This window comes from Dryas octopetala, chromosome 6 (assembly GCF_963921425.1).
Source record: "Dryas octopetala chromosome 6, drDryOcto1.1, whole genome shotgun sequence".
NCBI lineage: Eukaryota > Viridiplantae > Streptophyta > Magnoliopsida > Rosales > Rosaceae > Dryas > Dryas octopetala.
In genome coordinates, this window is record NC_141371.1 from 12,678,208 (window position 1) to 12,703,521 (window position 25,314).

Here is a 25,314-nt window from a genome sequence, read left to right on the forward strand (position 1 = left end):
TGAAAGTGAATTAGGACAAACCCACAACACCCATATAAGGCTTTGGACATGAACTATCCATTTTGCCCTCACGTAAAGGGCGCATGAAATCTTTTGGATCGATGAAATTTTGGATGAACTCATAGCAAATTGGTCAACATGCCTATTTTTGAAAGTTGAATGCCTTAATTTGAGTGATAATTTGACACACCAATCAATTTTAAATTTGGGCGGTAAGTTGAAGGGGCAAAATAAAGTCTAAAAAAATTGCTATTTGTTTCTCTAAATTACTATCTAAACTACAAAAAATTATTCTATCTGACCATAACATTGTTATGTGGTGTAATCAATTCACGTGTTATGATATGATCGTGAAAAACAAGTTACTTTATACTTTTAGGAGAAATTATTGTGACACCCTAACAACATGTGACATGTTGTTGTTGTGGTATTACCAATTCACTCAAATTATAACATGTGTCAATAATTAATATCTAAAACCCTATAAAACCAAAATAATACCGGCTTTAAATATTGTACACGTGCTATAATTTGATTGGATTAGTAATGTTATGTCAATATGTCACGTAGTGTTATAGTCATACACAATAATTTTTGTTAAAATTAGTTTTAGGGTTTGCAATTAATATATATTAGCTAAAGCCGCCCTTAAGCGGATATAATGTTTCACATTTAACACGTTAAGCCGCCCTTAATCAATTTGTGATCCATTTATGATTTAACCACATTTAACCCGTCAAGCACTCCATGCAAACTGGAGGCAAACAAACTTGCCCCTTCTTCTACGTTATCTCTACACCTTAATTGGTTCTTAATTTCCTCCACTTATTACGATGGAACGTATTGTCCCATTCCACCATTGTTTCACAAATGTAGTGGGGATAATGCTAGTTATTATTTTCTCCTTCTCCTTCCACTACTAATACTTCCATAGGGGAGTGCTAGGTGTCTCGATAAATCGTGCCTCAATAACATAGATTTTTCTTGTCAATTATAATATTTAAATTTATTAAATATAATTTATAATTATTTGCCATGTAAGCTTTATTAAAAGACATTTATCCTTTTTTCAAAAGGATCTCCTAACCTTTCTAAACTTCTAACCACACCTCTCAGCAATCTCTTTAACTCTCTTCCCTCACTGCAATTTTTTGTTAGGGTTGCTATTTGCACACCCTTTCTAAGAAAAAAGAAGAAAAAAAAAAAAAAAAAAAAAAGACCACCTTGCCCTTCTTTAATGAGTTAATTACACTTACACTCCATGATGTTTATCGCCGTTTCACATATATCTCCTGGAGTTTCAAAAATTACACATACACCCTCTGAGGTTTTAAAATTGTTACATATAACCCCTATAATGAGACGAAAAATGATGAGAAATTATGCAAAAAACCATGTTAAGGGGTTAAATGACCTAATAAGATTACTTAAGGTGTAAGGTCCAACCTCAATACAAATATTTTCTTTTTTGTTTATTTATTTTTTTTCTCTTATAGGGGGTTATATGCAATAGTTTTGAAACCTCAGGGGGTGTATGTGTAATTTTTGAAACCTCAGAGGGTGTATGTGAAAAGGCGATAAACCTCAGGGGGTGTAAGTGTAATTAACTCTTCTTTAATTTCCTTTCTTTCTCCTTCCCTCACCCACACATCCTATCCCCCCCGTACACACACACCTCATCCCCATCTTTTTTCTTCTTTTTCTTCTTCTTCTTCCCCCACCCTCACCTGCACCATTTCTTCTTCTTCTTCCCCCCACCCCCACCCCCACCCCCACCCCCACCCCCACCTCCACCTGCACCCTTTCTCTTCTTCTTCTTCCCCCCACCCCCACCTGCACCTTTCTCTTCTTCTTCCCCTCACCTCGGCCCTCCCCTCCTCTCCGGCTCCTCTCTCCCTGCTGCCTCCCCCCGAACCAGCCCCTCCTCTTTCTCTCCTTCCCTCTCTTTTCTCGCCCCACAGACATCTAAAATCTTCAAAACAAAAATTGCAGGGGCTGGATAGACACAAAGAAAGGGAGAGAGCAGAGGGGGAATGAGAGAAAAAAAAGAGAAGGGGAGAGAGGAGAAAGGGGCAGAGAGGGGGTGGGGTGGTCGCCGGCGATGACGGGCTTCGACGATGGTGGGCTGCTCGGCGTGGTCGGGATGGGGTGTGTGTGTTGGGTGTTTATTTTTTTTTTCTTTTGTTTATAAGGGGTGTGCAAAAGAAAAAGAAATGAGGTATAAAGTCTTTTTCTAAGGGTTTTTTTTTTTTTTTTTAGGAGGGGTGTGCATATAGCAGCCCTCTTTTTTTTTTATCGTCACTCTCTCTTCTCCTTTACAATTCTTTCTCTCTCTATTAATCAAAAATTAAAATTCATCAGTAAAAATTGGGTAAAAAGAATTTGTGGAGATTGGGTTCTTTAATTTCTATTAGGCCTCCTACTAGTTTCCCCTTATTGTTGTCATGAGAATTTTTCATGAAAATAACTCCTCAATCTTCAGGAAACTAAAGTTCCACCATTCAGAGAGGTTGAAATGAATTAGGATAATCAATTCTTCCCTAGTGCTTATTAGAGAAATCAAAAATCATATCTTCCACATTTTCAATCAATGAAAACTGAAAAGGACTTGTTTGATATTTGAGAATACTTGGAAAATTTTGAATCCTTGAGTTCTGTAATTTAGAGTTTGAAATAGAAAAAACTTTGCTTTTATTTTTGAATTTTGAATGCTTGAATTCTGCCGAAAATAACCAATTTTGGAACGTTCGAATCAAATCTGAAATCCGAATATGCCGAATTCTGAAAAAAATTGGATTGGAATTGGAATGTATTTGTAAATTCCGATCCAATCCGAATTCCGATCCGAAATTTTCCAAAGGCATTCCGATTCGATATTTTCGAAATTATGTCAATTTAATCCGTATTTATATTAATATTATATCATTTATTTAGTTTTTTTACTATATGTTTCATTAATTTGTTATTTGTTTCAAACATACACATACATATATATTAAAAAAAAAATAACTAATACTATTAATATAAACATATGTATATTATAAATATATATGTATCATAATAACATAAATGTTAACAAAAACACCCACATTTTTTGTACGTGTAATTACTAATTTTTTTAGTTTGTTTTTACTAATAACAAAAAGTAACGTGAACATTCCGATTTTTTATCTAAAAATTTCAAATTTTTATCCGAAAGTTTCGAAAATGTGATATTCCGAAAAAATTCAAAAATTTCGAGAAATCCGAAAATTCAAAATTGGAATGAGATGTTGAAATTCTGATTTTTTGGAATCAAAATTTTATTCCGAAATTTTTTAGATTGGAATTGGAACACTCTATTTCCGATCCGATCCGTCCGAAACACACCCCTAATATGTACCCATATTTTAGTTACATTCAAAATCCTCAGTGGATTGATATGAAATATGCTCTTTTTACATCTCCATCAGTGGTCGTGCAAGATGGCCAGCTTGGGTATCAAAACCTGTTTGATGCAATTCTTGATGCTCATTACTGGGCATTAGAGAAGGCAGGAGGGGGTTCATTGAAAATTGTTGTATCTGAGTCTGGTTGGCCCTCTGCCGGTGGGGATAGCCAAGTAACAACAAAGGAGAATGCGAGATTTTATAACTCGAATTTAATTAAGCATGTGAAGGGTGGTACTCCAAAGAAACCTGAGGGCCCTATAGAAACTTACTTGTTTGCCATGTTTAATGAGAATCAAAAACCAGGGACGCGACAGAGCACAATTTTGGACTTTTTTTTCCAAACAAAGAGCCTGTGTATCCCATTAATTTCAAATAAGAGAGGCAATTCTAGTGTAATTTGGGATCTTGGGCACTTTTCTTTTATGCAATATTATGTACCAACAAATATATAAGTTGGTTTGCTTGTCGCTCTAAGAGCAAGAGCTAGCTAAACTTTATGTATGTATCGAGAGCCCAGATTTATGGATATCATTAAGACGTGGATATTTATGTGTGTATGTGCATCTTTACCGTTTTAGCCTTCGTTTCCCAACTGGAGACAATAGCTGAGCCCATTTATAGGGTTGATTAATTAAGTGACTTTTATTGCTAAGGGCTTGAAATTGATTAATTTATTCATAAATTTTCAAGCAAATATTTTAAGATAAGAAGAACAATTATACAACAGGACACATGCATCTTCAAACTTGGAACGCCCGTATTGGAATGCTCACATCGGCTGCACTACAGTAAAAAAGAAAAAAGAAAACAAAGAGCTAGCATCCAAACACGTACTTTTGTGAGTGTTTATCCGTATAACTTGTATTTAAGAAGTAAAAACACGTTTTCGAAAATTTTAAAAATTTGTCAAAGATTTTTGAAACATTTTGTATTTAAGATATTTTCGTTTAGGTATAACCTTAATTTATGGACAAAAATGCACGATGATTTGGAATTTTGGATCACAAAGTGGAAGATGTAGATCTCACTTGTGTAAGTGGGCCTCGACTTTGTTTGAATACACTTTACATTACTCTTAATTGTGCCTTGTATTTTGGGCCAGGGGTTTGTTGCGTTTCTGTTTTGGACTTAGCTTTGTTTGTTATTGGGGGCTTCTAAATGTACCCCGCTATCTTCTTTTGCTACCTCTTCATTTTTTATTTTAAGGAATAAAAATCCAAAATTTCGCTTTTGATTATCTTTTATCATGAACACTACAGCAATAATGGTGGCATACATACACTTCTAATACTTAGACGTGTTCATTTGCACCCTTTCAAAGCCAAAAAGGATAATGCACGAGCAGAGTATCACCATACTCCCAGTAACACTAGATTATACACAAATTGACGCAAACTCAACTTATTAAGTATTTTGACCAAAAAAAAAAAAAAAAAGCTTATTATGTAGGGCCCACCTGACTTGAATGCCGTGGACATAGAGTTACTGGGACGCTGGTCCTCTGGCGTCTGATCGGGTACGATGTGCATGCGCACAGAACATGAGATCTCTCTACTCACTATTCTATAAATATTCAATAAAAAAATGGGAGTTTTGAAATTTATGTGGACTTGAAGCTAAGCATTTTGCTAACTGCTTTATATCATGTTGTTGATGCAAATTTCCGTAAGAAAGTTACAACAACTTAGGGGTAGTGACCTGGCTGATCCGAAGTCCTGCTGGATGATGACGTGAGATCTTCCTGTAGACAAACACAAGATCAAAGGAGATGGACCGGTGTGGTACCAGCCAAACACGCTCCGATGATGAAGTCAGTGATGTGTGTTTGATGGTGTTTGAATGGAAGTGAGGAAGAACATGTGATGAACTTGGGAGAATGGGAAGAACAAGGCAAATGTTCTGGGTTTATTCTCAGCAAGTCCAAGTGTGTTTTTGGTAAGCCAAAGTTTGTGCAAGTGTTTGCTTTTTTATGGCTGGATGGATGGGGGCTTTGGCTTTGTGCATATAAGTTGGTTTATATAGACAAGGGAAGGTGTGGAGAGTAAGTTACCTGCATGTGATTGAGTGGCTGAGAGAGATCCACGCGTTCGGTCATAACTAGTAGCATGCACAGCTACTCACCTCCTTTGCATTCAATGCTGCATTGAATGCAAGGATGGAAGATCAGGTGGAATGCCCCAATAGTCATGGCTGTGAGCTGGAATGTCTTATCTGTCAGAGAGTCACGTCAGGTGCACTTGAGTATGGCGGTTCGTCCCAACGTGATCTTCTTTAGGATGGCGGTGGGAGGCCGAGCCGATCCGAACACATGTCCTCACATGTAGACGTGAAACCCATGTGTGATCGGATCGGATTTAGACAAGTCGGCCAAGCCGATCAGGTAGGTAGTGCAGTGATCCCCTCAAGTGAAATCCGGCCGCAACTAGGATTTGAGATGATGATCACCAAAGCCGAGCCGATCCGAACTGGGAATGGAATGGACTGAGTTGATGTGGTGATGTGGAGATCCACGTCTGATCGTGATCGGTCATTGGTCCGGGCCGAGCCGAATCAATGGTTGAGATGATCAGGTGGTGACAAGATTGTCGAAGCACGTCTGATCGTGATCGGTCATTGGTCCGGGCCGAGCCGAACCAATAGTTGAGATGATCAGGTGGTGACAAGATTGTCGAAGCACGTCTGATCGTGATCGGTCATTGGGCCGGGCCGAGCCGAACCAATGGTTGAGATGATCAGGTGCTGACAAGATTGTCGAAGCACGTCTGATCGTGATCGGTCATTGGGCCGGGCCGAGCCGAACCAATGGTTGAGATGATCAGGTGCTGACAAGATTGTCGAAGCACGTCTGATCGTGATCGGTCATTGGTCCGGGCCGAGCCGAACCAATAGTTGAGATGATCAGGTGGTGACAAGATTGTCGAAGCACGTCTGATCGTGATCGGTCATTGGTCCGGGCCGAGCCGAACCAATAGTTGAGATGATCAGGTGCTGACAAGATTGTCGAAGCACGTCTGATCGTGATCGGTCATTGGGCCGAGCCGAGCCGAACCAATGGTTGAGATGATCAGGTGCTGACAAGATTGTCGAAGCACGTCTGATCGTGATCGGTCATTGGTCCGGGCCGAGCCGAACCAATAGTTGAGATGATCAGGTGGTGACAAGATTGTCGAAGCACGTCTGATCGTGATCGGTCATTGGGCCGGGCCGAGCCGAACCAATGGTTGAGATGATCAGGTGCTGACAAGATTGTCGAAGCACGTCTGATCGTGATCGGTCATTGGGCCGGGCCGAGCCGAACCAATGGTTGAGATGATCAGGTGCTGACAAGATTGTCGAAGCACGTCTGATCGTGATCGGTCATTGGGCCGGGCCGAGCCGAACCAATGGTTGAGATGATCAGGTGCTGACAAGATTGTCGAAGCACGTCTGATCGTGATCGGTCATTGGTCCGGGCCGAGCCGAACCAATGGTTGAGATGATCAGGTGCTGACAAGATTGTCGAAGCACGTCTGATCGTGATCGGTCATTGGGCCGGGCCGAGCCGAACCAATGGTTGAGATGATCAGGTGCTGACAAGATTGTCGAAGCACGTCTGATCGTGATCGGTCATTGGTCCGGGCCGAGCCGAACCAATGGTTGAGATGTGACTAGAGAAAGATGATCTCCAGATCTGAGCCGAACTGATGGTGTTCAAAAAAGATAATCTCTCGAATTCCTGGTGGATCCCAATGTCGGTTCGGATCGGATATGGGTAACCCGGAGGTAAGAGCCGATCTCATATGTACATGCTGTTGGCGTTGCTAAGCTGAGATGATGACATAGATGGCTGGGTCTGACCAAGTTGACCATCAAAGAGTCTGAGCAAAAATGGGACTTGGTGTGCCACGTGTTGGTCTGTGATTGGCCATTGAATCCATGTGGATTTATCCACAAACACATGTGATAACTGATAAAAATTCACATAGATCACAAGATGGAAGCACTTGAAATATTGCAAAAAGAAAAGAAAAAAAAATGTTAAACACCGTCCATACTTTCCTTTTAAGAATTATTAATATTTTTGTTCCTACTAGCTAGAAGACTCAAATCCCAGAACTTTAAAAAGAAAAAAAAAAAAATTACAATAGCCTTTAAGCAATGTGGATGACAGAATCTAGCTACTTGTGAGGAGGTCATCCAAGTTTCCAAGAGGCATGGCAAGGAGGCAGCCTCCTTGGGACTGTGTTTTTCCAGGTAAATTAACATCTTGCGACTTGGGAATATTTTTTTTTTTTCGTCTCAAGCCCAGCCTCAATGATGCCAAAAAAAAAAAAAAAAAAGTCTGGCCAAATTGGCTTTTTCATAATAAACTGGATATTTTGATTTTGATTTTGATTTTTTTACCGAATGAAATCTCATGTTAGGAATTCATATGAGATTAATGTCATTTTGATCCCCAGACTATTATACTTGTATCAGTTTAGTCCCCAGACTTCTAATTTGAAAAATTAAGGACTCTGACTTTTTTCAATTTTATCAATTGAGAGTATTCCATCAATTTACACATTTTTCATCCAAATTTCTATTTGCATAGCACCATGTGTCAATCACGTGGGGTCATTTTTTAGGGCAAAATGGTCCCTTCCATTTATATCTTACTCTTTTTCCCTCTTTTATTTCCTGCTAAATTTGGATGGAAAATGTGTAAATTGATGGAATAACTTCAATTGTTAAAATTGAAATAGTCCCCTTAATTTTTCAAATTAAAAATTTAGAGAACAACTAATACAAGTGTAATAGTCTGCAGACCAAAATGATTTTAATCCCAATTCATATATATACTTACATAACAGTATAGTTCTCGACTTTTTTGATTGGTCCTCACTTCGACCAATAGTGGACATTAATTCCTTGTTAATTTATTGGCCGTCTCAAGTACTCATTTGTGATCGATTTATGGTTTGATTTCTAACCAATTTCAACCCGTCAATCACTCCATGGGTCCACGCAAACCGGAAGATGTAGATAAACTAACGTGTTTGTGGGCCAAAATGGAAGATGTACTTTGTCAAATATGGTTGTGAGTTTCGTCCCAAATTAATGCATGGACCGGCTGCTCTTGTTCCATTCCTACAGTCTATGCATTGCCCCTTATTCTAAGTTGTCTGCGTACCTTGGTCCTTAAATTTCCTTCACTTAATTATTTCACAAATGTAGTGGGGATGCTTATTCTAAGATATTATTTTCTCCTTCTCCTTCTACATCTAATATTTCTGCAATTAATTCTTCACTTTGACTTCTTCCACCAAGAGTACTCGTACCCTCTTATAAGTAAGACTTTTGATTAAATGGAGTCATGATCTCGGAACATCGTATCGATGAAGGGGTGACTCCGCATGTGAGACGTCTCAAAAGTCGACTGTGACCATATAAATAGGGCACCCCAAAAGTTGTGGAGGACACCATTGCTTGCTTTGATTCATTTTGCTTCTCTTTTCCTGCTTTGCATGCACAATGGCCAAGTCCCATTTAGTTACCAAAAGCTATTCCATGCTTTCCATATTGCTACTTTTTGGTTTGATAATGTCTACCCTTACCACAACAGGTCTCTCTCTCTCTCTCTCTTTGTCAATATTATAAACCAGCTAGTTAGTATTTATAAAATTTATTCAACAAATACATACGTTTACCAAATAATGTATCTATATATATATATATATATCAACATTATACTAATTAGGAATAAAAAAAAGTTTAAAAGAGCTCATACTTAAATAAATGAAACAATGTTATATTATTTATTGAATAAAATTTGATTAGTAAATTTAGTGAGTGTAGCTTTACATGCTTGTAATTAAGTAAATTCAAAATCATTAATTACCTATCGATCATTTGAATTTGATGCAGGTGCCCAGATTGGTGTTTGTTATGGAACAGTTGCGGACAACTTACCACCCCCACAGGAAGTGATCTCTCTCTACAACCAATACAACATACAAAGAATGAGGCTCTATGGCCCCGACCATGACGCTCTCCAAGCCCTTAGAGGCTCCAACATTGAGGTCATGCTTGGTGTAGAAAATGAACGCCTCGAAGAGATATCTTCAAGCCAAGACAGTGCAAATTCATGGGTCCAAAACAATGTCATATCCTATCGTGATGTGAATTTCAAATACATTGCGGTTGGGAATGAAATAGATGCCGTAGGTTCAAGAGCACCCTATGTTGGCCCGGCCATGGAAAAAATTCAAAACGCAATTAACGCAGCCGGTCTTGCAAGCCAAATCAAAGTCTCCACAGCCGTTTTTCCTATAATCCTCCAAGAATCCTACCCTCCATCAAAAGGCTCATTCCGGCCTGATTATCGACCATTTCTCGATCCGATCATTGGCTTCTTAGTAGGCAACAAATCCCCATTACTTCTCAATATGTACCCATATTTTAGTTACATTCAAAACCGTAATCAGATTAGTCTTGAATATGCTCTTTTTAGATCTTCTTCAGTTCAAGTGCAAGATGGCCAACTTGGGTATCAAAACCTGTTTGACGCAATTCTTGATGCAGTTTACTCGGCATTAGAGAAGGCCGGTGGGGGTTCTTTGAAAATTGTCGTATCGGAGAGTGGTTGGCCCTCGGCCGGTGGAGATGGGCAGGTGACAACAAAGGAGAATGCGAGAATCTACAACTCGAATTTGATTAAGCATGTGAAGGGTGGGACTCCAAAGAAACCAGAAGGCCCTATAGAAACGTACGTGTTTGCCATGTTTAATGAGAATCAAAAACAAGGGGAACCGACTGAGAACAATTTTGGACTGTTTTTCCCAAACAAGGAGCCTGTATATCCCATTGATTTCAACTAAGAGATTGGAATTGCAGTGTATTTTGGGATCATGGGCACTTTTCTTTTATGCAATATATTTAACAACAAATAAGAGGTTTATTTGTAACCCTAATCGAAGCAAGAGCTAGTCAAACTTTATGTTGTATCGAGTGTCAAGCTCTATGAATATTTCTTATCAATAAGATTTTGATATTTTATATTTACGTGTGTAAGTATCTTTACGTTTGTACCCTTCGTTTCCCACCTGGAGACAATTAATATGTAGCTATAGAGGTGTAAAACACAGTGGAAAATGAGATGCTATATATTTTTGAGTCTAACTGAGTCAACTTCATAACAGCGTAAATTTGATTAATTAAGAGACTACTATTGTGCTTGAATTTTTTTAAATTTATCCACAAATAGACAAATATTTTAAAATACAACGTCACATATTCAAATAACCTTAATTACCCAGAAAAACACAATTTAGCTTAATGAGAAAAGTCCCTGCCCATATATAAAACATGGGCGGCTTCCATGCATAATTTAGCTTCATATTTTAATATATTTAAAGACAAGAATATGCTACTCGATCTAATCCTAGATTAATTTTTATCAAAATTCATACCATTCCGAGACAAAATATCAATATCAACAAAATAATATTAAAAAAAATTCCTAACAAGAATTTGTTTATTTGGAAGTTGGATATGTTCGAGATTTACCAAGAAGAAATATTAAATTCTTACAACAAGAAATTAAATAATCTTTGTTCAGGAATTGTGGTATTAAAAAATATACCTAACTTTTTGGGATCTAAAGTCAAATTTGGCTTATTAGGTGATGCTAAACGTACGAATAGGTTTACAACAATTGACTTTCAAATTGACTTGAAAGATTCTTGTTCTATGGTTAATTTGGGGAGCTTGGATGCAGTAGCAGATCCATAATCTTAAACCTTTCAAATATTTTTATTTACGAAAGAGAGAGTATTTCTGAAATATTTTTCATTATCTTTAGTTTCTTTGATGCATTTTATCAAGCATCTTACTTTATTTGGACTTCCTATTCTATAGGGTTCATACTTCTAGTTTGTGCTTTCTATTTTTTTTTAATTTTATTTTTTGTGGGAGAAGGGGATTTAAATTTGAAACTTCTCCATGCAAAGAAATACTACTAGGTAGCCTAGACCAATTGATTGAGCCCCTTATCCTTTGTATATATATATATATATATATATATATATATGTATGCCCGCGCCTATTTTAATCGATATCGTTGATAAAATTTTTACTAGCCCCTTTACTAGCTTGGGACGAAAATCTATCAATGGTGTTATATATTAGATCATGTCATTTCTGTGAAATTCATAAGGGCCTTCAATAATCATTGGTAAAATTCTATCAAGGATCAAAAGCCATAGAAAGATCTTAATCTGTGGAGCAGTACGTATTCAACTTTCTTACAAATTTTCAAATCCAATCCGGGAGGTCCTCTAACTATAGAGCCAATTTATAAGCAGATTTTACAGAGAAGGTTCCAGTGGTAAAACACTTCTATTGAGGACAACCACTCTTCAATAGAACAATATATTTTCAAAGCATCGCCTACTACTTAGTAAATTAATGCATGCAGAACTGCATTAAACTAAGATTTTGATACCCAAGTAGCTAGGGACTACAACTGATGGAGTGTGATCCAAAAGGGCATACTCAAATTTAGTGTTTTTGAATGTACCTAGCTAAAATGGACGAACATAACAGAAAAGAAAAAGGAACAAAAAAACACAGCCAATTTAGATTGCCAAAAGAACATGCATGTACGGTACTAGCTGCTTGTTAATTTATTGGCAGTCTTAATTAAGCAGTCTATTTGTGATGGATTTATTTATGTTTGCTAAGTTGCTCCATGTACGTTGATCGAGGGAATCTACCATTTGATAATTTTTTATGCAAGACTAATTTTTTAGATTTTTAATTACCAATTTAAAACTAATTTGGATATTTCAATTTCTTTCATGCTAGTAGAACTTAGTTTCTCATCTCGATCTCAATAGTGGACTTTGTAGGCTCCGCATTAAACCCAGCAATCACTCCATGCTAATTGGAGGCTGACAAACTAACGTTCGTGTCTGTGGGCCAAAATTGAATGTAAAATATATGGGTGTGGATTTCGTCCCTTAATTTGTTTCAAATTAATGCATGGCCCTTCTTCTAAGTTGGCCGCACCTCTGTCCTTTATTTCCTTCACCTTATTAAAATGGAACGTCCTGTCCCATTCCACCATTATTTCACAAATGCAGTACATGTTACATGTTAGTTATTATTTTCTCCTTCTCCTCCTACTTCTAGTGCTTGTACATTTCTTCTTGTTGACTTCTTCCACCAAGACTCATTACCCTCTTATATGCATAAGACTTTAATGTATATAGATAGGCTGCTAATTTTTTCCTATACTAAAAAACCTATAAAAAGTTGTCGAACTATTAGGGATGTTTGTGTAATTAATTATTCTACGTATGGTATCCTTGACCAAACTTAATCTCTCTTAATACTTAATATATGGCGTCAACTAATTAACCAATAGCTATAAATTAATGTATTTTAGAAAGGGAGGCAATTTTCGCACTCTACTTTTTACTAATTACACTCTTTTGTATTTTTTGTATTTTTTATATAATTTTATTAGTTAGAGTAAATTCTAATAGGTTGCGTAATGATATGAGATCTTTAAAGTTTAAAGGATGTTAATTCTTGTAAACTGTGAGTTTATACACGTACTATGTATCAAAATATAGGACCTAATTTCTTCTGGAGATGATCGAAGCAGAATTTTGGCACATTGCTGGCGTTTTCAAATATACTAGCCTCCCAAAGAAGACTGGTTTGAAGACGTTATAAATTATGAAACATATTTAAATGGGTCATACATATATATATATATATATATATATATGCTAGCTAGTTGCACTAAGTTTTGTATTTTTTTCGGAATTAGTGAACTTCCAAGAAATTAATTCTTAACAATGAAAATAATTAATTTTAATTTCCATGGTATTCTTAATTAACTGGTTGATCGTGGTCATGCATGCATGTAGTAATTAGAAAATATCTTATGGATGTCTGGGGTCCTTCTGTGAATCTGTGACACTATATATAAAGAGGGCACCCCTCAAAATTAGTTGTGGAGGATATTATTGCTAGATCCTTCAATTTTCTTCTCTTTTTTTACTGTACATGCACAATGGCCAATTCCCATTTAGTTACCAAAAGCCCTTCCAAGGTTTGGTCTGCTAATGGCCACCCTTACCACGACAGGTGATCTCTCTCTCTCTCTCTCTCTCTAGCTTTCTCTAAATAACAATTAATAATATTAGCAAGGTTTATCAATTAATTTGTTAACCAAATATGTTCACCAAACAATATATTTTTCTATACAAATGTCAGCATTGTGTACTACTAGTTAGAAATAAACAATTTCCATATGTACTTCTGAAATATATTACTCTATTAATTATTTGCTGATGAATAAAATTTGATGGACAAATTAATTTGGTGAGTGTTTCTGTGCTTATAATTAAGATCACAATCATTAACATATCACTGAATTTGATGCTGGAGCCAACATTGGTGTATATTATGGAACGGCCGGTTGCAGACGACTTACCAACCCGGCCCACAAGAAGTGCTAACTCTCTACAACCAATACGTAAAACATCCAAAGAATGAGACTGTATGGACCCAACCATGACGGCGCGATCTCCAAGCCCTTAGAGGCTCCAACATTGAGGTCATGCTTGGTGTAGAAAATGAAATCCTTCAAGACATTTCTTCAAGCCAAGACACTGCAAATTCTTGGGTCCAAAGCAATGTCATAAACTGTGCCAATGTGAATTTCAAATACATTGCGGTTGGAAATGAAATAGATGCGTTAGGTCCACAAGCACCCTATGTTGGCCCTGCCATGGAAAAAATTCAAAATGCAATTTCCACGGCGGGTCTTGCAAACGAAATCAAAGTCTCTACTGCCGTTTTTCCTGTAATCCTCAAAGAATCCTATCCTCCATCAAAAAGGCTCATTCTGGCCTGATTATCGACCCTTTCTCGATCCAATCATCGGGTTCTTAGTAGGCAACAAATCCCCATTACTTGTCAATATGTACCCATATGTACAAAAGCAAGTTGAACACAAAACCAAAAAATGTCATCTAATTAAGAAGACTATTGGCTTCCCCACGCATATCTTCATTGATTCCACTTAAAAGCATTCTTTGAAGCATTGTACTAGTTGAAGCAAATAACTCAATCAAGCTTCTAACTACTAGAACGAAAATGAGACCCCCAACGAGTAGTTCCTACTCGTGACAAAATACACATTTGATTTTTCCCTGTACCTGTCTCAAGTTTTCCAGCATCCAACAAATCTTGAATTTCCTCTTGCCGAATAGCTTGTAATTCACAATGACGTTTGGCAGAAGAATCAACAAAATTCACAATGGAAGTTAACATAGAATAAAAATCCCAAGTATCAGACACACCTCTAGTTGCAGCATTTAAAGCTAGTTGAAAGCGATGAGCAAAACAATGCACATAATATGCATATGGACAATCTTGAAGGAATAATGCTTGTAACCCGTTCTATGCGCAACGCATATTGCTAGCACCATCATATCCTTGGCCACGCCTATTTTCCACTTGAAGATTGTAACTAGTAAGCACCTAGCTTGCATATATGATTTTTAAGAGTTATGGATGTAGTGTTGGGAACATTCCCAATGACAAAAAATCGTTCTTGAATAAGGCTATTACAATCAACAAACCTTAAAATAATAGCCATTTGTTCCTTACTAGATGCATCAACCGATTCATCAACAAGAATACACTATGGTTTATCTCCAATTTCCTCACGAATCTTCTTCCTCACTTTGTTAGCCATAATATGTAGGATTTCCTTTTGAATTTCGGGTGCAATATACTTTCCATTATGAGGAGCATTCTCTAAGACAACATCTGCAATGTTAGTATTCAATTTTGCAAACATTTTAACAAGTTCAATGAAGTTGCCTCGATTGGATGAGCTACTAGATTCATCATCACCTCTAAAAGCCAATCCTTGATTTGGTAGAAGCCTAACACCTTCTATTGTTGTCTTAAGACGCAATTGGTTTTGCTCCACTTGTTTTGATGATTGTGTATTCATTTGTACATCAATATGTGTAGAGGGGTTTTTTTTAAGAGATCCCAATTTTGCATATTTTGATGATGAGTTGAGTTTACAGTCCCTATATGCTTACGAACACCACATTTTTTCCCATCATTAACCTTTTTCCAATGTGGATACCCATCCATAATAAATATAGGATGAGAAGGCGGGTTGGTATCAAAAAGGAAGCAAGGAAAACAAAATGTCTTGTCACTACTAATTGAATACTCAAGCCAAGGCCATTGAGAATACCAAGAAGCTTGAAATCGTCGCATTTGTCGTCCGTCAAAAGAGGAAGGGTAATCTTTTAATTTCGGTTGACATGGTCCTAAGTGAATATAAGCTCTTCGAATATTATCATGTTCATTAACAAAATACTTCCATATTGCTTGATGTAATCCTAGATCACGTTCAAGAGTATTAGTAGTAATCTTAATATTTGGATCAACCTCGACTCTTTCAGTCTCAACTCTTTCACTTTAAAACTCAGACTGATGTTGCTCATCACAAATTGGTGTAGATGAAGAAGGATCGTTTGTTTTCTTAAAATATGAAAGAATACTTTTTCTTTTCTTCGGAATTTGTTGATGATTCGACTCCGACATGATAAACTAAAACCTATTCACCATATATTATAAACATGATATGTAAGGATATGCTAAAATGAAAATCCCTAAATCAAATCCCTAAATTGATAAATACTAAAATACACATTCCATAATACTTTGTAAATTCAATTGAGTCTCAATGTATGCATAACTTAATCCCTAAATGACTAAATTCACACCTTAAATTAAATTCCTAATAATAGAATAAAAAATCTAAATTCAGTTCCAATGCCCAAATATTTAAATCTAAATTAAATTTAAAAACAAAAGAAATATAATAGAGTTAGAAATTATAAATACCAAGAGGTAAGATAAGATGTTGATTGTTGCACTTGCAGAGAAATGCACGTGAGAGCAGATGCAGAGCACTAGAGAGATTGGGGCCATAGGCCACTGCGTGTCGGCGATAGAGACAAGAGAAGAAAGTTTTGGCTGTTTGCTCTTTTCTGTCTCTGTGATGATCGACAATATGTTAGGGTGATGTTTCTTTGTTTTCTCCTTTTTAATTTGGGTGGGTTGTGACCAGTGGGCTTCAATACATAGCTTTTTAAAACAAAAAATTAAGGTGGGCAGTGGCTGGACGTGTGTAAGTGTTTTGTCTATTTTAATTGGAGTGGGCTGTGGGCTGTGGGCTGAATAGCCTAAATACATACATAGCTTAATATATATATATATATATATATATATATATATATTAGGGTGGGCTGGAGCTGCTCCAGCCCACTATGATGATCCGTCCCTGTTCAAAGCAGTGAGATTAGTCTTGAGTATGCTCTTTTTACATCTCCATCAGTTCTAGTTAAAGATGGACAGCTTGGGTATCAAAACCTGTTTGATGCAATTTTGGATGCAGTTTACTCGGCGTTAGAGAAGGCTGAAGGGGGCTCTTTGAAAATCATTGTATCTGAGACTGGTTGGCCCTCAGCGAGTGGGGATGGCCAAGTGACAACAAAGGAGAATGCTAGAATCTACAACTCAAATTTGATTAAGCATGTGAAGGGGGGGACTCTAAAGAAACCTGAAGGCCTTATAGAAACTTATGTGTTTGCCATGTTTAATGAGAATCTAAAACGTGGAGAAGCAACTGAGAAACATTTCGGACTATTTTTCCCAAACAAAGAGCCTATATATCCCATTGATTTCAACTAATTAGAGAAGGAATTCTACTGAGTTTTGGGTTATCATGGGCACTTTTTCTTTTATGCAATTTAACAAGAAATAAGACGTACGTACGTTTACTTGTAACCTTAGTAGAAGCAAGCTAGAGCTAGTCCAACTTTATGTATGTATCCAGAGCCCAACTTTTTGGATATATCTTCTCAATATGACGTAGATATTTTTGTGTGTATGTGTATCTTTACCCTTTTGCCCTTCTTTACCCACTTGGAGACAATATAGAGGTATAAAACACAATGGAAAATGGGATGCTACAGAGTTTTGGGTCCAACTGAGTCAACTTCCTTACAGGGTTGATTAATTAAGAGACTTTAATTTATTGATAAGGGTTTGAAACTTTTTCAATTTTTTCATAATTCTACATGCAAATATTTTAAAAAATGGAAATCAATTATACGGCATGGCACATGTATCGTCCTATATGATCCTATAATTAAACAACTTTCTAATATATGCTCACAAAAATTTTTAGTTAATATATTTCTTGCACTTTAGTGACATTCAACTCTTACTGCACTTTTGCACTGCAGTAATACCTATGTATCTCAAATAAAAATTATAAATCTTAAATTCCAAACTCATAAATCTGATCAACAATGCTAAAATATACTCTTTGTTCTCATACTCTTAATAACCAAAAAAAAAAAAAACACAATTTTGCTTGATGAGGAAGGGCCCTGCAAGAAAACGTGAGCGGCTTCCATGCAGAATTTAGCTTCATAATTTAATGCATTTCTCGCAAATAATATATGGATAAGAATATGCTACTTTAATCATAGATTAATTATTATCAAATTAATACCATTCCGGCACAATATCAATAATAAGAAAATAAAAAAAAAAAATCCGACAAAGAATTTGTGTATTATCAAGTTGGAGATATGTTCAAGGTTTACTAAGAACAAATATTAGATTTTTTACAAACCAATTAAATAATGATACTTTGATATATATATATATATATATATATATATATATATAGGTTCAGGATTGTTGTATCAAAAATTAGTACCTAACTTTATGGGGATCTAAAGTCAAATTTTGGCTTATTAGGTGATGCTAAACGTACAAATATGTTGACAAAAATTGACTTGCATATTGACTTGATAGATTCTTGTTCTACGGTTTGGGGAACTTAAATGTTTTATTTAAAGAAAGTAGCCCTGAAATATTTTCCATTAACTTTACTTTAGCCTCTTTGAGACATTTTATGAGGTATTTTATCTCATTTTATATAAAGCATAAAAAAAAAATTCAGGACAATTTAATGGGTGCATAAAATGGTGAATGGGGACAACTGCCTTCACTCACCCATGAGTGGATTCTCCGACAGTACTCCTTCACTCATCTATAAATATTAAATACCAGAAATGAAAACAAAAAACAATACCTAACGGACCATCAAGAGTCCATAGTTTTATAGCCGTGCAGTCTACTTTGTTAGCTGCACATTTAACCCGTCAAGCACTCCTAGTAGACTGGAGCCAAACAAAGTAACGTGTCTAAATTAAAAAAAAATAATAATAATAAAAAATGTCTATATTTAGAGAGAGTGCATTCATACCAGGTGAGGATAAATCAAAGAAATAAATTAGGAAACTGAGTGGCAACTTGAATTGAAGTGAGAAATTAAGAGCCTGTTTGGTATCATATTCAATTTTTTTCTTTTTCTTTTTTCCAAAATTAAGATTTTTCAACCAAGTCATACAATAATAAAACAGATAACTACATTCCAAGCAGGGTAGCTAGGAGTAAGACTATTCATCCGGTCATCCCCTTCTCTTTGTTTTTTACAAGGTGGATATATAAAATTCAACAAACAGAGAGATTCAAGATATTTAAAAAAAAAAAAAAACTAAAGCTGTTCAAGTTAAGGTCCTCACAGCAGTGAATTTGGTAAATCCTTCATATTTGTTATATACTTATATGCCTTGTATCAGCATTTCTGGAAAATTACATAAAGTTTGGCTCTTGCCTTGGGTTACAAGTAACCTTTTATTTAAGGTTAAATAGCAGTGCATACACAAAAAAGAAAAAAAAAGAGTTCCCACTAAAATTCCAGCTTTTAATTGAAATCAATGGGATACTTAAGTTGTTTGGTTGGGTAAAACAGCCCCCAGTGTCTCTCAGTCTCTACCCCTGGTTTTTGATTCTCATTAAACAGAGCAAAGACATACGCCTCCACAGGGCTCCCTTGTTGTCACTTGACCATCACCGCCAGCCGAGGGCCAACCAGTCTCTGATACAACGATTCTCAAAGAACCCCCGCTGGCCTTCTCTAACGCCGAGTAAACCGCATCTACAATTGCATCAAACAGATTTTGGTACCCAAGGTTGCCATCATGCACTACAGCTGATGGAGATGTGAAAAGAGCATACTCAATGTTAATCTGGCGGTTCTGGATAAAAGTAAAATATGGGTACACATTAACAAGTAATGGGGATTGCTTGGCCACCAAGAAAGCAATGATGGGGTCAAGAAATTGTCTATGTTCAATCTTGAAAGTGGCCTTTGATGGTGGGTATGATTCTTTGAGGACGGCAGTGTAAATGGCAGTGGAGACTTTGATTTTGTCTGCAAGACCAGCAGTGGAAATTGCTTTGTGAATGTTTTCCAAGGCAGGAGCAACAGATGGGGCTATTGGGCCTGTGGGGTCCACTTCATTCCCAACCACAACGTATTTGAAATTGACATTGCCATAGTTTATGACATTGTTTTGGACCCAATTGTCTGCACTGCCTTGGTTGGATGCAATGTCTCCAAGGATTTCATTTTGTACACCAAGCATGACCTCAATGTTGGAGCCTCTAAGGGCATCGAGAGCAGGTTGGTTGGGAGCATAGAGGCTCATTTTTTGGATGTTGTATTGGCTGTAGAGAGAAATTACTTCTTGTGGGGGTGGTAAATTGTCTCCAAGCATTCCATAACAAACACCAATCTTGGCTTCTGCATCAAATTCAATGATATATGTTAATGACATTCTGAAATTAATTCTTGGTTTTATGAATGTAAATATATAATTAATAAATGTATATATGTGAAAAAAGAATATTAGTTGTGATTTTGGAGAAGATGTGACATATAAATAATGTAAGATCAAGTTACCAAATTTGTTTACCAAATAATCTGTTACTAGACATTTCAGTATCTTATCATAAATAAATGATATTAATTGAATAATGAATAAAGTACTGCTGCATTATTTGGTAGACCAAAATTCGGTAAACAAATTTGGTGAAAGTAGCACTACTCATCACCTATTATTTTTTAGTAGCAACTTATTACATTCAAAACTTTTTTTTTTTTTTTTGAGAGAGAGACTTGTTGTGGTAAGTGTAGCCATTAGTAGACAAAAAGTAGCATTATGGAAAGCATGGAAGGGCCTTTGGAAGCTAAATGTGACTTAGCCATTGTATAGCTGCTACCAAAACAGAAAATAAGCTAAGAAGGGAAAGCGAGCGATGACCTCCACAACTTGTGAGCTGCATCGTCTCTTTATAGATTTGAGTCATAGACTCACAGCTACACTCACTGAGACAACCAGTGAACAAAATTCCACGGAAACTAATATATTCCACACAAAATGTAGTACAATGACAACTTGCATATACAAAATTCCACGGAAACTAATATATTCCACACAAAAGAACATAAAATGTAGTACAATGACAACTTGCATATGTGGCTGCATTACTGAAATAATAACATCTGATGTGACTTCTCTTTCCACGAAGCCAAGTGGTGCACATTCATGTCTGTCTATGATCATGAATTGATTTTTATGGTCTTCTTCTAACCAGAGTCTCCTCTGTAGGCTCCAGCAAGCACATTATTGAGCAGGTCGGTACAACAATTAATGTGTGTGTGTGTGTAGATCAATTACAGGAAGATGATGACTTATCCAAACATTGTTAAAAAAATTATTGAGTAGACTAAATGCAGTTGTCGATCTGAAAAAACAAAAAGAAAGGAAGACTAAGAGCAGTTGAAATGACATGTTACAAAACATCAATTAGGCAAAAGTTCTGCTTCAGTTCCACAAAAAATTAGGTATTATTTGATACCTGCAGCATTGGTATAAACTTTTAGACTGATCGATGACTGAATATGTCCACTTTTTTTCTATGCTTTATCGTTCCATTGGCACCCAACATTGCCTACTATGTTACAAAAAGGGCTTGTTAAGTAAGGTCACATTGCCAAAATGACAAATTTATGTTGGGAGAATTCCGATGACAATGTTCTTCAGAACAGTAGAATTCATCAGATATGAAGGATGATTTGAAACTCATATATATACCACAAACTCTATGACAAAAGGGTCTGAGAGATTCCCAACCTAATTAACCGCCTCTGAGGTTTAATTCGTCTGATATATTGGCTAATTAGCCATAGAGTCTGTGCATGGCTATAAGTGCCACACACAAGCAGTGGTTTATTGAGTATATGCCACAGGCAGCCTGTGCTTTTTCACTTACTTACCACTAGAGTCAAACTTGCTATGGCTTATGACTTATTATTTGCTATTGGAAATACACAGTGGCAAATACACCTGTGATGCATGTATCAAAGTTTTCTTACAGTGTTGTCAGTCCGAAACCACTAAGGAATTGCGGTGCCTAGCTACAAAGGAACTGACTCCTTCATGAGTTGTTATTTTATGTATTTACCCTTTGTATAACCTATGCGTATACGCCCAACTATGAACTTATATATATATATATAGGTTTGATCAATGAGAATATCACTCAATTCGCCTAAATTCACACATACTATTGTCCTTATATAACCAACAAAAAATATATTAGACTATAAATTAGCTAGCTAGCTAAATTAAGTGTGGAAGCCTTTTTAATTTGGGGCCTTTCTCATCAAATGCATGTACACGTACATGATCACTTACCATCATTTGTATCATTAATTAGTATTGGCTGGTAGAATTTAATTCAGGTTAATAAGATTTAGTTAAGAATAATACTAATTAATATACCACATTTATAAATCATATTGTATAAATAACCTATTAATTTAATAAAATTAATACCCACTTATACGTGCACAAACTTGAACTGATGGAGATGATTTGGGAAGCGCCAAAACATGACTTGAAATGTCACTAGGTACAATATGAAATGCATCAAGGGTATAAACATTAAAAATGACTCAAAGTTAAAAATTGAAATTCTCAAGGAACGACTTAAGATGTCCTAAGGAACTACTTGAGATTTCTTAAGACACGACATGAAAAACTTTAGGGTATGACTTGGGAAGCGTAAAAATATGACTTAAGATGTCATTATGTACAATTTAAAATGAATCGAGAGTATAAACAATTAAAATGTCTCGAGTTATGAACTGAAATTCTCAAAGAAGAACTTGGAATGCCATAAGGAACAATTTGAGATGCCCTAAGGCACGACTTGAGAAACTCTAGGATATGACTTGTGAAGCGCCAAAATATAACTTGGGATGTCACTTGCTATAATTTGAAATGAATCGAGCTACGAACTGAAATTCTCAAGAAATGACTTGGGATGCTCTAAGAAAAGACTTGAAATGTCGTAAGACATGATTTGAGAAACTCTAGGATACGACTTTGGAATAGTCAAAACTTGACTTGTGATGTCACTAGGTACAACTTCAAATGCAATAAGGGTATAAAAATTTAAAATGACTCGAACTACGAACTGAAATTCTCAAGGAATGACTTAGAATACTCTAAGGAATGACTTAAGATTCCTTAAGACACAACATGAGAGACTCTAGAGTATGAATTTTGAAGCGTCCAGACATGACTTGGGTTGTCACTAGGTATAATTTGAATGCATCAAGGGTATAAACCATTAAAATGTCTCCAGCTACGAACTGAAATTCTCAAGGAACAACTTAGAATGCCCTAAAGAACGATTTGAGATGCCCTAAAGCATAACTTGAGAAACTCTAGGATATGACTTAGGAAGCGCCAAAACATTACTTGAGATGTCACTTGGTACAATTTAAAATAAATCAAGGGTATAATCAATTAAAATGTCTCAAACTATGAACTGAAATTCTCAAGGAACGACTTGGGATGCCCTAAGAAACGACTTGAGATGCCATAAGGCACGACTTGAGAAACTATACTATATGACTTTTGAAGGGTCAAAACTTGACTTAGGACGTCACTAGATACAATATGAAATGCATTAAGGGTATAAAAATTTAAAATAAATCAAGCTACGAACTGAAATTCTCAAGAAATGGATTCAGATATCTAAGGAACAACTTGAGATTTCCTAAGAAACGACTTAAGAAACTCTAGGGTATGACTTTTGAAGCGTCAAAACCTGAGTTAGGATGTCACTAGGCACAACATGAGAAATTCTAGGATATGACTTTGGAAGCTTCAAGACATAACTTGGGTTGTCACAAGGTACAATTTAAATGCATCGAGGGTATAAACCATTGAAATGCATCAAGCTACGAACGACTTGAAATGCCCTAAGGTACAACTTGAGAAATTATAAGATATGACTTGGGAAGCACCAAAACATGACTTGGGATGTCACTAGTTTCAATTTGAAATGAATCGAAGGTATAAACAATTAAAATGTCTCGAGCTACGAACTGAAATTCTAGAGGAACAATTTGAGATTCCATAAGGAACGACAAGAGATACTCTAATGTGCGACTTGAGAAAGTCTAAAGTATAACTTTGGAAGCGTCAAAACTTGACTTGCGATGTCACTAGGTACCCTTGTAATGCATCAAGGGTATAAACATTTAAAATGACTCGAGCTATAAATTTAGATTCTTAAGTTTAGACTTCCGATGCTCTAAGATACGACTTGAAATGTCCTAAAACTCTAGAGCATGACTGAAAGGTGACCCACGAGTTGCTGGTTTCTGGAGACTAAGAGAATGAGAGGTGATGGAGACTGAAAGGTGCTGGAGGTGGTGGTGCAGAGGTGGCAGCGTCGATGTTGCAGACTTGAGCAGGAGGAAGCGAAGAGAAGAGAAGATAAGAGAAGTAGCATGCAGGCAGACGAGAAGAAGCAGAGAAGAGAAGAAGAAGAAGAAGCTAGCTAGAAACTAGAGAAGGGAAAAAGAAGAAGAAGAGAAAAGAGGAGGGTCGGTCGTCGGTTGGTATCTGAACATGGACTACCTAGGACATCACAGACCGTTTCTGCCTCTGAATTTACTGGTACAGTTCGGTGATCCTACCGATACCGAAATTACATGAAAACCAACTAAACCGTCGGTATATGAATTGGTCGGTATATAATTGGTAATTATCAGTTAGTCGGGCACAAAACTCATCCTTACTTAGGATGTCACTAGGTACAATATGAAATTCATTAAGGGTATAAAAATTTAAAATGGCTCAAGCTACGAACTGAAATACTCAAGGAATGACTTCGGATATCCTAAGAAACTACTTGAGATTCACTAAGAAATGATTTAAGAAACTCTAGGGTATGACTTTGAGAAGCGCTAAAACATGATTTGGGATGTCAATTGGGACAATTTAAAATGTATCGAGGATATAAACAATTAAAATGTCTCGAGTTACGAACTTAAATTCTCAATGAACGACTTGAGATGCTCTAAGGAATGACTTGAGATTTCCTAAGGCATGACATGGGAAACTCTCTAGTATTACTTTGGAAGCATCATACCATGAGTTAGTATGTCACTAGATACAATTTGAAATACATCAAGGATATAAATGATTAAAATGTCTCGAGCTACAAACAAAAATTTTCAATGAATGACTAGGGATGCCTTAAGAAACGACTTATATTCCTTAAGGCACGACATATGAAACTCTAGGGTATGACATTGGAAGTGTCGAGACATAACTTGAGATGTCACTAGGTACAATTTGGAATGCAACAAGGGTATCAACCATTAAAATGTATCGAGTTACGAATTAAAATTCTCAAGTAACGACTTCGCATGGCCTAAGGAACGACTTGAGATGCCCTAAGACACGACTTGAGAAATTCTAGGATATGACTTTGGAAGAGTCAAAACATGAGTTAGGATGCCACCGAGTACAATTTTAAAGGCATCAAGGGTATAATCAATTAAAATGCCTAAAGCATCAAACTG

The 25,314-nt window shown here is 36.4% G+C and overlaps 2 protein-coding genes and 2 pseudogenes across 4 annotated transcripts; 2 read left to right on the top strand and 2 right to left on the bottom strand.

Moving 5' to 3' along the window:
* The first annotated feature begins 8,864 nt into the window (after positions 1–8,864).
* On the top strand, positions 8,865–10,450 carry LOC147282489 (glucan endo-1,3-beta-glucosidase-like). The gene is made up of 2 exons (XM_086246369.1): positions 8,865–9,015; positions 9,318–10,450. Exons 1-2 carry the CDS (start codon positions 8,925–8,927, stop codon positions 10,268–10,270), a joined length of 1,044 nt encoding a protein of 347 aa, XP_086102495.1. The 5' UTR covers positions 8,865–8,924; the 3' UTR covers positions 10,271–10,450.
* A 3,026-nt stretch (positions 10,451–13,476) lies between these two features.
* LOC147282490 (glucan endo-1,3-beta-glucosidase, acidic-like) lies at positions 13,477–17,192 on the top strand. Of its 2 annotated transcripts, XM_086247009.1 has the most exons (4): positions 13,477–13,550; positions 13,854–14,413; positions 15,625–15,639; positions 16,800–17,192. In XM_086247009.1, the coding sequence occupies exons 2-4, from the start codon at positions 14,390–14,392 to the stop codon at positions 17,190–17,192; spliced, it is 432 nt and encodes a 143-aa protein (XP_086103135.1). In that variant the 5' UTR covers positions 13,477–13,550; positions 13,854–14,389. The 2 variants fall into 2 exon arrangements, with proteins under 2 accessions (XP_086103135.1, XP_086103136.1); XM_086247010.1 differs by lacking the exons at positions 13,477–13,550; positions 15,625–15,639 and having other exon boundaries at positions 13,952–14,409; positions 16,793–17,192.
* LOC147282491 (uncharacterized) lies at positions 14,547–15,432 on the bottom strand (annotated as a pseudogene).
* Positions 17,193–19,154: 1,962 nt separating the features above from the next.
* On the bottom strand, positions 19,155–20,666 carry LOC147282492 (glucan endo-1,3-beta-glucosidase, basic isoform-like; annotated as a pseudogene). The gene is made up of 2 exons (XR_015122856.1): positions 20,542–20,666; positions 19,155–20,166 (listed from the first exon to the last, which is right to left on the bottom strand). The product of XR_015122856.1 is annotated as a glucan endo-1,3-beta-glucosidase, basic isoform-like (transcript).
* Between the last annotated feature and the right edge of the window lie 4,648 nt (positions 20,667–25,314).

What these genes read in the sequence shown, in the direction of transcription:
- LOC147282489 (XM_086246369.1), top strand. Translation starts at nt 8,925, where the DNA reads ATGGCCAAGTCCCATTTAGTTACCAAAAGCTATTCCATGCTTTCCATA. An exon ending in GTCTACCCTTACCACAACAG is followed by an intron (nt 9,016 to 9,317) that starts GTCTCTCTCTCT and finishes AATTTGATGCAG; the next exon opens with GTGCCCAGATTGGTGTTTGT.
- LOC147282490 (XM_086247009.1), top strand. Translation starts at nt 14,390, where the DNA reads ATGTACCCATATGTACAAAAGCAA.